Source organism: Copadichromis virginalis, linkage group LG15 (assembly GCF_057382275.1).
Source record: "Copadichromis virginalis isolate Kocher_CV1m ecotype Utaka linkage group LG15, C_Virginalis_male_GT1.1, whole genome shotgun sequence".
Classification (NCBI taxonomy): domain Eukaryota; kingdom Metazoa; phylum Chordata; class Actinopteri; order Cichliformes; family Cichlidae; genus Copadichromis; species Copadichromis virginalis.
In genome coordinates this window covers 40,002,559-40,013,822 of record NC_140632.1, presented here as the reverse complement: position 1 = coordinate 40,013,822, position 11,264 = coordinate 40,002,559, and the positions used below count along the sequence as shown (strand labels likewise).

Here is an 11,264-nt window from a genome sequence, read left to right as displayed (position 1 = left end):
GTTCTTTATGATGATCCGAACAGAATAACACTTGATGCAGCGACAAAGACACATTGTGTAACCGATCAAAGGAAGAGAGGGTGATAATGGGTCAGATTGACCCATATCATAATTGGGAAGGTTAGATCAGAGTTCATCATTTGGATATGTGTTCTGCCCCTGAACTCAAATCTGTCAATATTTGCCTGGTTTACTTTGACCTCTGTTGGCAGCCTGGCCCGCTTTTTCTGTAATATAGAAATATATCTATTTGAAATTTTTCTAGCGACTTGGAGTACTTTGTTTTCTGAAGCTGTACAAATAAATGACAGTAGAAGTTTGTCCCATCTCGCACGCCGTAGGGCAGCTCACAGTCGCACGGGTTCACTCTGCGCTAAAACTTTCCTCTTTCTGCTAAAGATGTTGAGCTTTCTTGTGATTTTGTGCTCGCTCCTGACCGCCTGTAGGTCCAGCGTGTGTCCGTGTGAGAGACCGGAGCTCTGCCAGCAGATCCGCGAGGAGAAAGACTTCGAGGTAAACTTAGTTGACCAACCTGTTGCTGCTAAAACTTGGCCGAAAAAAACAAAAAACCTTTGAACCCTCCGCTCATCGCTCGCAGCCAGAGACATCTGAGACACTTTACAAACAGTGTGGTGGCGTAAATCACGTAAGTGTTGGTGCTGCTGATGTAAAAGCTCATCGGAAACAGGTGAAACGTTGCGGGTTTACTCTGATTACAAATGGCAACAACGGCAATGAGCTAAGGCTGCTGCTTGGTGCTGTGACTCAGTATCCCCATGATAGAACAGAGAAAGCCCGACTCATAGTGGTCAAAACCATTTATAATTCTTTTTATTCAATCATCTTCCGGAAGAGAGAGAGAGAGCCCTGCACAGCCCAAAGCTCTAACATTAGAATTTAAAAACGTCTCACATACAGGTGTTATTTCGGTACTTTACACGTCACACAGTTTCGATACAAACACTCCTTATATGGTACAAGTTCCTCTTTTCTGTCTGGCTTCCTGTATTTATTAATATACTTGTATATTTCTACACTAACGTCCTGTTTTTCAGTCTGGCTGAGCACAGTTTATGAGTCAAAAGTGGCCTTGCTTTACAAACCTTCATTATTAAAGTATATAAAACAATATAATAAAGAAAATAAGCACTAAGGATATATTAATTACATGACACTACCAGTCCTCTTTAGTGTCGCTTACAGGTGTAAAACTATAAGGCTCGTGGCCCAGATTCGTTTGACAGCTGTTTGACTCTCTCTCTCAGAGACCATCCTCAGGTGAAACTAACAGGGCTCCCAGTTAGGCGAGCTCCCAGCTCGTATGTGTGTCCAGGGACCAGCTCAATAGTCCGCACACACACTGAACCTCGTATTGGTTTCCAGATAATCGCAGTCCAGCCCCATATCATCACACACTGTTCTCGTTACGTGCTCTCAGGAGAACACGGTGAATATGTGGCCCTTTAAAGTTTGTGTTTGGTTCATTATTTCTTTGTTGTATATCAGTAAAAAGCATGATTGTTTCCTCGTAAATGGTGAAACATTTGTAAGGGATATTTGTGCATTTGTGGGTTGTGCCCATGAAAAACGAATACCAAACAGCTTATTCTGCTATCGCACAAACACACATTTGCTTACCGTTTGTGCTGAGTTTATATAAATCTGGGTAACATAGTCTGTTCATTTAATTTAATTTAATTTTATGCTTGTGGTTAATGCTGCATCTATTAACCACAGGCCATTCAAAATTAAGAAAACACCCCCAGAATCTTTTTCTACTTAGGAGCTTGAGGAAACTTCAGTATTCCCCAGTAAGGGTAAAAAAACAATCCCACCAACACTTTATTTTGTTGTTGTTGTTGTTGTTTTATGCCATGAAACATATAAATAGAACTTTTTAGCTCTTCTGTTTCTTCCGTGCTGATAAGAATGTGTCCATACCTGCCTGGAGGTCGCCCCTGATGGAACAATACTCTAAACACAGTATTTTCAGTTCCCATTTACAAGGCACATCAAAGCCCTGTTGGAGCACCAGGGGCTTTTCTGTTAAAGCTAAATATATTCAGCTTCATAAAGTTCCACTGTGAAATAGTGAAGTGCTTTCTATAAACATATGTTTGCTCTGCTGAATGCAGGATTTTGTTGACCAAAAATGATTCGGGCAAATAGTTTCAATAACAGTTTATTTGACATCAGTAGTACAGAAGAAGTGCAGAAGAACGAGGTGGTATTTGTCTACATTTACCTATTTAACCAGGAAGTCTCCAGAGGTTAAAATCTGGTTTTCAGGGGATGCTTGACCAACAATGAACACCATCATAAGGTTACAAAATTATACACTCGGCCATATAACTCTCAGATAATCAGTAAATCCTACTTTAATCTTCAGTTTCTGATTTATTTTTTCAGACAGCTGTTCAGTAGGTATACCAGATGTTCCTTTACACATATAGTACTTAACAGTTCTGACCTTTCAGTAAATCCTCATCATTAGCTTTGCTATTATGCCACTGTATGTGTTTTAATTGTGTGCGTCGTTTTCAGGTGTTTATATTTGACGTGGGTGGGAAGACATGGAAATCCTACAACTGGAGCATGGTAACAACAGTGGCAGCGTTTGGAAAATATGATGCTGAGCTCATGTGTTACGCTCACTCCAAAGGCGCACGGGTCGTCCTCAAAGGTAAGATAACTTTCTTTATTGTACTAAGAGCTGACTGGAGTTTACCTACATGTAACTAAATATCTCTCAGTACTTGCACTGATGTTGTGATAATTCCATATTTCATTTTTCCATTTACGTCTATTTACGTCCTGTGACTGTTCAGTTCACAGCAGCACCCCTCACTACTTTTTATTTTAATAGGAAATTTATTGAAACATATGCAAACATACATGGAATCACAATACACAAAGAACAAATAGATTTTTAAAATTCTAACAAGCTTGAAAGTCAATATTCGGTATTACCACCTTTATTTCTCAGCAAAAAAACCTGAACTTTCTTAAACACGATTTCTTTCTGTCAACACTCACTGCTCTACACCTCTCCTGACCTCCTCCTCTACATACTGGTGATGGTTTGAAGCAAAATACAAATTTCAAATTTGGATTCATAGTTGTAGATAAAGAAATTAGAACAATTTATGCGTCTTTGCCACAGATTGGCAACAAAGTGCCTAAAGATAATATTTAAAATGTGTTGTTTTTTTTCTGACAGATTGTTATGTGTAGACACAACCCCGGTTCATCCCTTGAATTAGCTGCATTTTATGCCCGAGTGATTCATAGGTCAGCGTCTGAAAACGATCAGATACAAGGACTGATGAGTGAACAATCGTCCAAATGTCCAAAGAAAGACTGTTGCTCAAGACAACTTAAATGAATTGCAAGAAAGTCTGGATATAAAGAAACCAGGCGTGGCTCAATACTTTTGCACGGTACTGTATGTGGTGCTTCTTCTCATTGAGGTTTTTGTACATTTGTCTATCTTTTTGTGTTATTGGGTAAAGGCGACGTCCCCCTCTCCTACATTGTGGACCAGGACAACAGAACTGCGTGGATAACAGACAAGGTCATGTTGGCCAAGAGTCAGTTTATGGACGGGATTAACATAGACATTGAACAAGCTGTGGAAGAGGGCTCACCGGAGTACTATGCCTTAACATCTCTGGTCAAAGAGACCACTGAGATGTTTCACAGGGAGATCCCAGGATCTCAGGTAAAGCGGAATGACTGGGCACTCGGAGACAACGGTCCTTTTCCAAGGCCAGTCTCTCAGTTTGAAATCCATACTAAACCCAGCTTCACCAGTCTTCACAGGACGTGCTTATTTTTCTATATCGTTACAAGCACATCATCCACTATAATTATTTTATCTGAGCTGAGCACTAAATCAGATAAAAAGTCTTTTGGCAAGACTGGGTAAATGAATAAAGGCCTATGAGCACTTTCTGAGTGATTTTAAAATCATCATCCCGTTGATGTTTACCTTTTCCTGATTCCTCAGGTCTCATTTGATGTCGCTTGGTCACCAAAATGCATTGATAAGCGCTGCTATGATTACGTAACCATTGCCGAATCCTGCGACTTGCTGTTTGTGATGTCCTATGACGAGCAGAGCCAGATCACCGGCGACTGCATTGCAATGGCAAACGCTCCTCTCCGTCAGACACTCGAAGGTTTGTGGTTTTATAGTAGAACAGGAGAAAGGCATGTTGTTGTAAATCTACTTGAGACAATGACATGAAATACTCGGTGTCGTTCTTTGTAGCTTATGACCAGTATTTGAATCTGAAGATCAGTCCAAAGAAGATAGTGATGGGAGTGCCGTGGTACGGCTATGACTATCCATGCCTCAACTTTTCCCAGGTAAGAGATCGTTCATTAAAAAAATAAAAGTGAGGATTCGTTTGTTGTTGAAGGTTTTTGAAGACCAGTGAAAAGGTGTCTCCTCGAATGGGGACACGAGGTTGTTCATTAGGCTGAACAAAGGCGGGATAATGACATTTTTATAGGTTATTAGCCGATAGCATTACTAACCTTGCCCAGTGTGGGCCATATGTGATATAATACGAGGCCACTCCTGCCTGTTATTATAACACACCGTCATTTCTTTTCTCACACCAGGAGGGCGTGTGCTCTATAGAGAAAGTGCCTTTCCGTGGAGTTCCTTGCAGCGATGCAGCTGGAAAACAGAAACCGTACAAGTGGCTCATGGAGCAGGTCAACAGCTCGATGTCAGGCAGGCTCTGGGACGACGAGCAGCAGGCTCCCTACTTCAATTACAAGGTGCTCAATTTTCTTTCATATTTTAAGGATAAATCCTTTTTCTTCTTGAAGTATACAAACGCATGGATAAGGTGTTCAATTAATTATAAAATTAAATGTGCATTTAAATATTTGGGTTTTAGTTCTTTTGCTTCCAGGCAACAACTGCTCACACTGTCAAGGCAATACACCAGACAATTACATCCACGCTCTTTGGTTCTGTCCACCAGTGCAGAAGTTTTGGCGCGAGATATGTGAAGACTTATCAAAATGTCTGAAATGTAACATTCCAACCTCCCCCTTAGTGTGTTTGTTGGGCAGCTTAGATAATGTCACTTCAGAAAAGAATATAGCCCATATGATCTTCACTGCCCTATGCATAGCCAAGAAAACAGTCCTCATGAACTGGAAAAATAAAAATAATCTTAATTCTAACCAATATAGAAATTATCTATTAGATTACATTAGTCTTGATACAGCCTCTGCCACCACATTAGATCAATTGCTCTGGGCCCCTTTTATCAGCTCCATCACCTAGTGGGGGTGGGGGGTCATAGTTTGGTCCCGCCTTCACTGTTGTGATTGGTGAGGGGGTAGGGACAGGCTTAGAGCGTCGGGGGGTTCCCCGGAGGCATCTTCCTTGGGGGGCTCAACCCGGGGTAGCGGTCATGTCCGGTTAGGGGCTCTGTTGGCTCTCAGGTGACTGTTTCCTCGCGGCTGCGTGCAGCAGGGCTAGGGGAGGGTCTGTGCTGACGGACGTGGGTTACTGACCTGGCAACCTGGCTGCCCCTGGGTGGGTCCGGGATGGGCGTGAGGTTCTGGGGGCGCTCCGTCTCTGGGCTGGGGCCCGGGCCGGGCCTCGGGGGCTCGGGTCCTGGTTGGTGTGTTGCCGGGGTTGTGGGCGGGTGGGTGCATGGGGGCCCGGCCCTGGAGCAGGGTGCCGCCGGTGCATCGAGCCGCCTGGGGGGCTCTTCAACTGGTGGGGGGGATGGTCACATCTTGCAGGAGCTTTCTTCTCTCAGGAACTCTCTGCAGGAGGGGGAGATACAGGAGAGGTGGAGGAAGATCTCAGCCTGGGCGTTTACCATCTTATGTAGTCTGGAAGAGGTGTGGTTGGTGGGGTGGGTGCAGTTTTCTCTGTGGTGGGGTTGGGTGGACTGTCCAGGGCTCTGTGGAGCCGGGGGGCGCTACTGCACTGGGCCCCGGTCTGATGGGCCTGGGCCCCCCTTCCCTGGCGGGTCGCGGAGGGTGGGAGTGCCTACTGGGGTCAGCGGGGGAGCTGGCCCCAGGGAGGGGTTACCTGCCCCTCCCTTCCTTCCCTCCCCATCTCCAGCTGCCTCCCTCTTCCCGCTCCACCACAACCACCCACACATGCAGGGCCTTGGAGTGGGGGTATGTCACCAGGGTGCAGAGGAGGCTACCCCCCCCCCCCCCCCTGTCCCCTTCTGGCTGCCTCTGCCTCAATTTTATCCCACAACTTAGACATTCACATTATTCACACTCTCATTACACATACATATAGGATCTTGGGGGTGGGCACAATCACGGAGTCCAATCACCATCAGGGTGTATACCTCACCCCTGACGTCGTTGCCCACCTCTCAATTTTAAATACACTTAGTCATTGAGGGTTAGCAGGAGGGACCATGCGCTTACCTGCTGCTCCTTGGCAGGTAGCTCCATGCCCTCCTGGGTTTTAATTGCACCTTAGAACACATATGCATCAACATTACAATGAGCGGGTGGAGGGAGGTTTGGAGTCTTCTCCCACCCCCATTCTCTGCGGCCTGCTGGAGCGGGAGGGCTAGTAGGAGGAGTTGGCCGTCCGACTGCGGTCTGGGGTGTGGGGCCTCCCTGCTGCTGCGGAGTCGGGGTGGTCTGCCTCTCACCACCGCAGGGAAAAGGGTAACACCACCTGGGTCTGGGTGCAATTCCCCCCTCCAGGGGCAAGGGTACCTAGACCCGGTTTGTAGAGTACGCTTGGGGAGTGTGATTGTGTGTACAGCGTCTCTTTATGTCTGTCTCCACGTTGGTTGAGTGTGGAGTGAGTGCATATGAGAGCATGAGGGTGGGAATGGATGTTTGTGTCTGTGTGTGCCTGTATGTCTGTGTCTATATGTCAGGTTGGGTATCAGACGCCACCTCTCTGGGGACACCTCAGGCCCTCCAAGGTTTGGAGGCCTATCTCCACCCACCACCACTTCCCCTGCCGGTGGCGGACTCCCTCAGGTGTCGGTGTGTTGGTGGTTCTTTGTGTCTGGGGGTGGGCGTCCGGGTACACACCGGCTCACTCCTTGGCGGCCGATTGTCGGGGCCTGGGGCCTGGGGCTCGCTCGGGCCCCTTTGGAGGTGGGGTGCCCCCGGCCTCTCGGCCTAGGGCTCGGTCACTCAGGCGCAGCTGGGGGCCGGCGGAGCTCACGGGCGCGTCACTGCAACTCCCCCTGACTTCTGCTCCGCGGCTGCTGGGCGAGCCCTCATCTGGGACTCTCCTCAGCTCTTACTGGGACAGTGGCGCGGCTGCCCCTCTGTTGGTCTTCCATGGTCTCTTGTGTTCTGGGGGCCTCTGGATGTCTGGAGTTTTGATCTCCTCCATACCCGCTTCACACCCTGGAGGACGGGGCTGTGGCCCCCCCACACTCCCTAGCAGATCATTACATGGAGAAACCTTTGGAATGCAAGCATGCTGATCCACACAGGTATGCACACATGGGTATTCACAGACGCGGACTAAAGCTTTCTTGGCTGCTGCCTCAAAGCACACTGTGCGCTGTCTATCTTGCGTGCTGCACAATATCGTTTATTACTTAGTAAATACTGATATCTATGACTAGCTAGTTTATTGTGATGGTGCTTTGTTTTCTCTATTATTATGTTGCTCTTTGTTGTTTGTTGTCTCCTCTGTTTGTTTTTGTTTGTTTTTTGTTTTTTTTCTCCATACAGGTGACCCAGGAGTTCTTTTTTTTTTTCTCTCTCTTCCCCCCCCTTCTCACCGTCTCTTCTCCTCTTTGGTTTTCTTTCTTTCTCTCCCCCTCTTTCTCTCATTCATTCCCCCTGTCCTATTTATTAAAAAAAAAAAAAAAAAAAAAATGACAAAGGATGAACTGAAGCTCTGCCATCACGTAATGTCGCATACTGCTGTTTCTGATGTCATTTAGAAAAAAAAAAAAAAAAAAAAAGAAATGTTTTAGGTCTCGGACCAAAAAGGCAATATGTGCAAGAAAGGATCTGTGCACTGTTTAGCTCCAGTTAATATTTAAAACAAATATTAATATGCAAACCAAGATTTCGACTGATATGATCATCTCTTCAGGCTTGTGTTCTTTGTTTAAGTTTGACTAGCTTCATGCCTGCGTGGCGCTTGTATTTCAGGGAAGAGCCGTTTATCTGGATGCACTGTTAAAGTACAGCAGTGTCACTTCCCAAACGGAAGGAATTAGCCTTCTGAAACAACTAGAAACATTTCTGCTATTTGCCCTCAGGGTGGATGGACAAATCTTTTCAGACCACAAGATGGCGCTATTATCAAATTTATGTTGTTGCTTCTTTCCTCAGGACCAGGACGGACAGATCCATCAAGTTTGGTACGATGACCCACAGAGTATTTGCCCAAAGGCGGATTCGGTGATGTCTAAGGGCCTGAGGGGTATTGGCATGTGGAACGCCAACATCTTGGACTACAGTGACGATCCGGTCGCCAGGCAACAGACAACAATGATGTGGAACGCTCTTTTAGGATGCTAGCTGTGCATGTGACAAACCATCCCAGAGCCCGCCTCTGTTTGTTACTAAGTCAACACCTCCCTTTGTAACAGTAAAGGGGGTATTCGAGGCATACTTGCACTTGAGAGTTAATTGTTTCTTTTATTGCTTCTGCCTTTGACTGGGTTACATTCCTCTTTGCTAAGCGAAATAACTGTGATTCTCTAAAAAGGAAAGCCAGTCTTTAAACGTCCCTACACTGAGCTTACTGAGATTTATGCACTTTTTTAAATAAATAAAACTTGTTTCTAATAAATCTTTGAATGAAATTACAGAGTAAGCAGTGGAATTTTGTTATCTCAGCACATCAGAGTTTACATCATCTGAGAAACCCAAACTTAAATTGACATTATAAAACAATGCAAACTATTTTGGTCCAATCAAATAACATAACTAATTAGAAAGATGCATTCAAGTCCAAAATAATTAAACCAGAAAACGGGTTTTTCACGTGCAGTTTATTCTGAACTGGGCAGCGCTGCTCTGGACTTGTGCTCCGTGCCGTGGAGTATTTCCCATCAGGCCGGGATGAGATGACTGACTCTTCTTCTGAGCCAGCTCAGCCTTCAGGGCTCTGAGCTCAGTGGCCGCCTGTTTTCTCAACTAGAAAAACATTCATAGGAAACACAAGAAAATGAGCTCTGCTGTGTGCCGTGATTAGATGATTTTATTGATGATATGTCTCTTGACCAACCAGCTCAGGTATTTTAACAGTTTTCATACATCACTTACCTTTATCTCCGTCACCAGCTTCATCTTGCCATCTTCTACCTTCCTCTTCAGGTTGTCAATCTCGTGGCTCTCAGTCATGATCTGAATGATGAGCTCATTCTGTAAGGGATAGTCCGTCATTAAGTTTATGGGTGGAAAACTGTTTATGGGTGAGTGGCCATTTGAATTAGATACACCTGTTCAACTACCCGTTAACACAAATATCCAAATCAGCCAATCATATGGCAGAAACGGTGCGTTTAGGCATGTAAGCAAGGTCGAAATGAGCTGCTGAAATTCAAACTGAGCGTCAGAATAGGGAAAAAAGATGATTTATCATTTACTACCTGACTGCTGGTAGAAAGACAACAAATTATTTCAACTATTATATGCTTGGTTGAAGGCTACAGCAGCAAGAACGCCACACTGGCTGCGGCTCCTGAGGGACGCTGAGGCTACACCAAAATGGAACCATTAGACGATTGGAAAAGTTTTGCCTGGTCTGATTCAACTCTATTTCTGCTGCAACGCTCGGATGGTAGGGTCAGAAACTGGCCCCTGTTAGTACCATTTCATCATTTTTTAAACACCACGGCCTAGCCGAGTGTTGTTTTGGGGATGTGATGGAACAGGAAATTCAAATCCTGGATGTGCAGCCAATAAATCTGCAGAACTGTGAATATGAACCAAAATCTCTGAGGAACGTTTCCTGCATCTCGTTGAATCTGTGCATAAAGAATTAAAGCAGTTCTGAAAGCAAAAGAGGGTCCAGCCCAGAACTAGCAAGGTGTAAGTAACGACTGGTTCATTGTACAGACCTGAAACTGAGCCACTGAGACTTTAATATTAATACTGAAGATGCATTTAAAAAAAGAAGGGAATCGTGTGGTTAGATTGTACCTTCATGGAGGATCTTCCTTGGTGTCTGGGCTTTGCTCTGTTATCTCGGGCCTGCAGCTGATGCAGGACTTTGTTGTAAAACGTCTCCAGTTCTTGTCTCAAGTTTCTCAAGTTCTCGTCCAATGGCGCTGTGGCCTTCTTGGCTTCAAAATATTTCTTTTTCCAGCTGTCACGTGCTTTATGTTAAAAGGACGGAGACAAATTGGTTAACAACTTCAACAAAAAAAAAGTTTCACTAAATTGTTAGCGCTTTAACTCAGATTGGGGAATAATTAAAAACCTCTGGTGACTGGTGCTGACCTTGGTTCCTGCGGTGTCTGTTCTGGGCTAACAAGTCTTTCCCCTTTCGCAGCAGCTCTTGTCGCGTCCTCTCCAGCTGCTTTCTCTCCTCCCGTACCAGCTGGATTTCACTGATTAGTTCTTCCCCTTTTAAATAAAAAGCCCGTCAGTTGTACTAATAACAATCAGCATAAAGCCTGCAGATACGTCCGGCTTACTGTTTGTGTGAAGGACTGGAGAAGCAGCCGTTTCATGGGTGACTGTGGCCAAGTCTAAACCTGAAGGTGGTGATACGGCAGGCTGAGACAACGGAGCTAGGCTTTCTGACAGCTTCACAGAAAAACAGAAGATTATCCTGCAAAGTGTTTTTCTTTTGTGGATCCATGTTTTACAAAGAGCACTGAAAAGGAGACGATCATGTAACCAAGATATACTTTGTGTTTTTTCTAAATGTCACACGTTACCCTGGCTGTTCGATTGTTTCTGATGGACTTCAGCGCGTGTTCCACTTTTGATTTCCCAACCCTGAAAAACACACACAAGTAGTTTCAGTCGTGTCCATGGAGTAAGAAGTTTTTAGGTCAGTATGCTGGCTGCTCGGTACCCGTCTGTTAGGGAGAAGCCTGAATCTCTGTCCTCCAGGGACTCCGCCACTCCTGAATGTCTGGCTGCTCTGTTTCCTCTTTGGTTATGTTTCTTCTTTCTGCAGGTTTCTTCTTTCTCTGGCAATTCCTTCACCTGAGCTGAATCAGCCACACACTGCTGGAAATCTGTAAGCAGAAAAACCTGCATCTGTCTTTTCTAAGAGTTTCAGCAAATAGACATTTTATTGCATCAAATACAAG

At 45.1% G+C, this 11,264-nt stretch overlaps 2 protein-coding genes across 4 annotated transcripts in view; one reads left to right on the top strand and one right to left on the bottom strand.

The window, feature by feature from the left end:
* Positions 1-315: 315 nt before the first annotated feature.
* ctbs (chitobiase, di-N-acetyl-) lies at positions 316-8,793 on the top strand. The gene is made up of 7 exons (XM_085433346.1): positions 316-513; positions 2,545-2,683; positions 3,513-3,721; positions 4,010-4,181; positions 4,274-4,371; positions 4,630-4,791; positions 8,323-8,793. The coding sequence occupies exons 1-7, from the start codon at positions 400-402 to the stop codon at positions 8,509-8,511; spliced, it is 1,083 nt and encodes a 360-aa protein (XP_085289472.1). The 5' UTR covers positions 316-399; the 3' UTR covers positions 8,512-8,793.
* A 174-nt stretch (positions 8,794-8,967) lies between these two features.
* spata1 (spermatogenesis associated 1) overlaps positions 8,968-11,264 on the bottom strand; it is a 5,770-nt gene continuing 3,473 nt past the window's right edge. For all 3 annotated transcript variants that reach the window (XM_085433341.1, XM_085433343.1, XM_085433342.1), the window contains exons 7-13: positions 11,024-11,189; positions 10,884-10,944; positions 10,638-10,749; positions 10,441-10,566; positions 10,141-10,316; positions 9,262-9,360; positions 8,968-9,132 (exon numbers count right to left, since the gene is read on the bottom strand). In XM_085433341.1, coding sequence (XP_085289467.1) covers positions 8,977-9,132; positions 9,262-9,360; positions 10,141-10,316; positions 10,441-10,566; positions 10,638-10,749; positions 10,884-10,944; positions 11,024-11,189 — 896 coding nt within the window. In that variant the 3' untranslated portion in view covers positions 8,968-8,976. The remainder of the gene's footprint in view (positions 9,133-9,261; positions 9,361-10,140; positions 10,317-10,440; positions 10,567-10,637; positions 10,750-10,883; positions 10,945-11,023; positions 11,190-11,264) is intronic.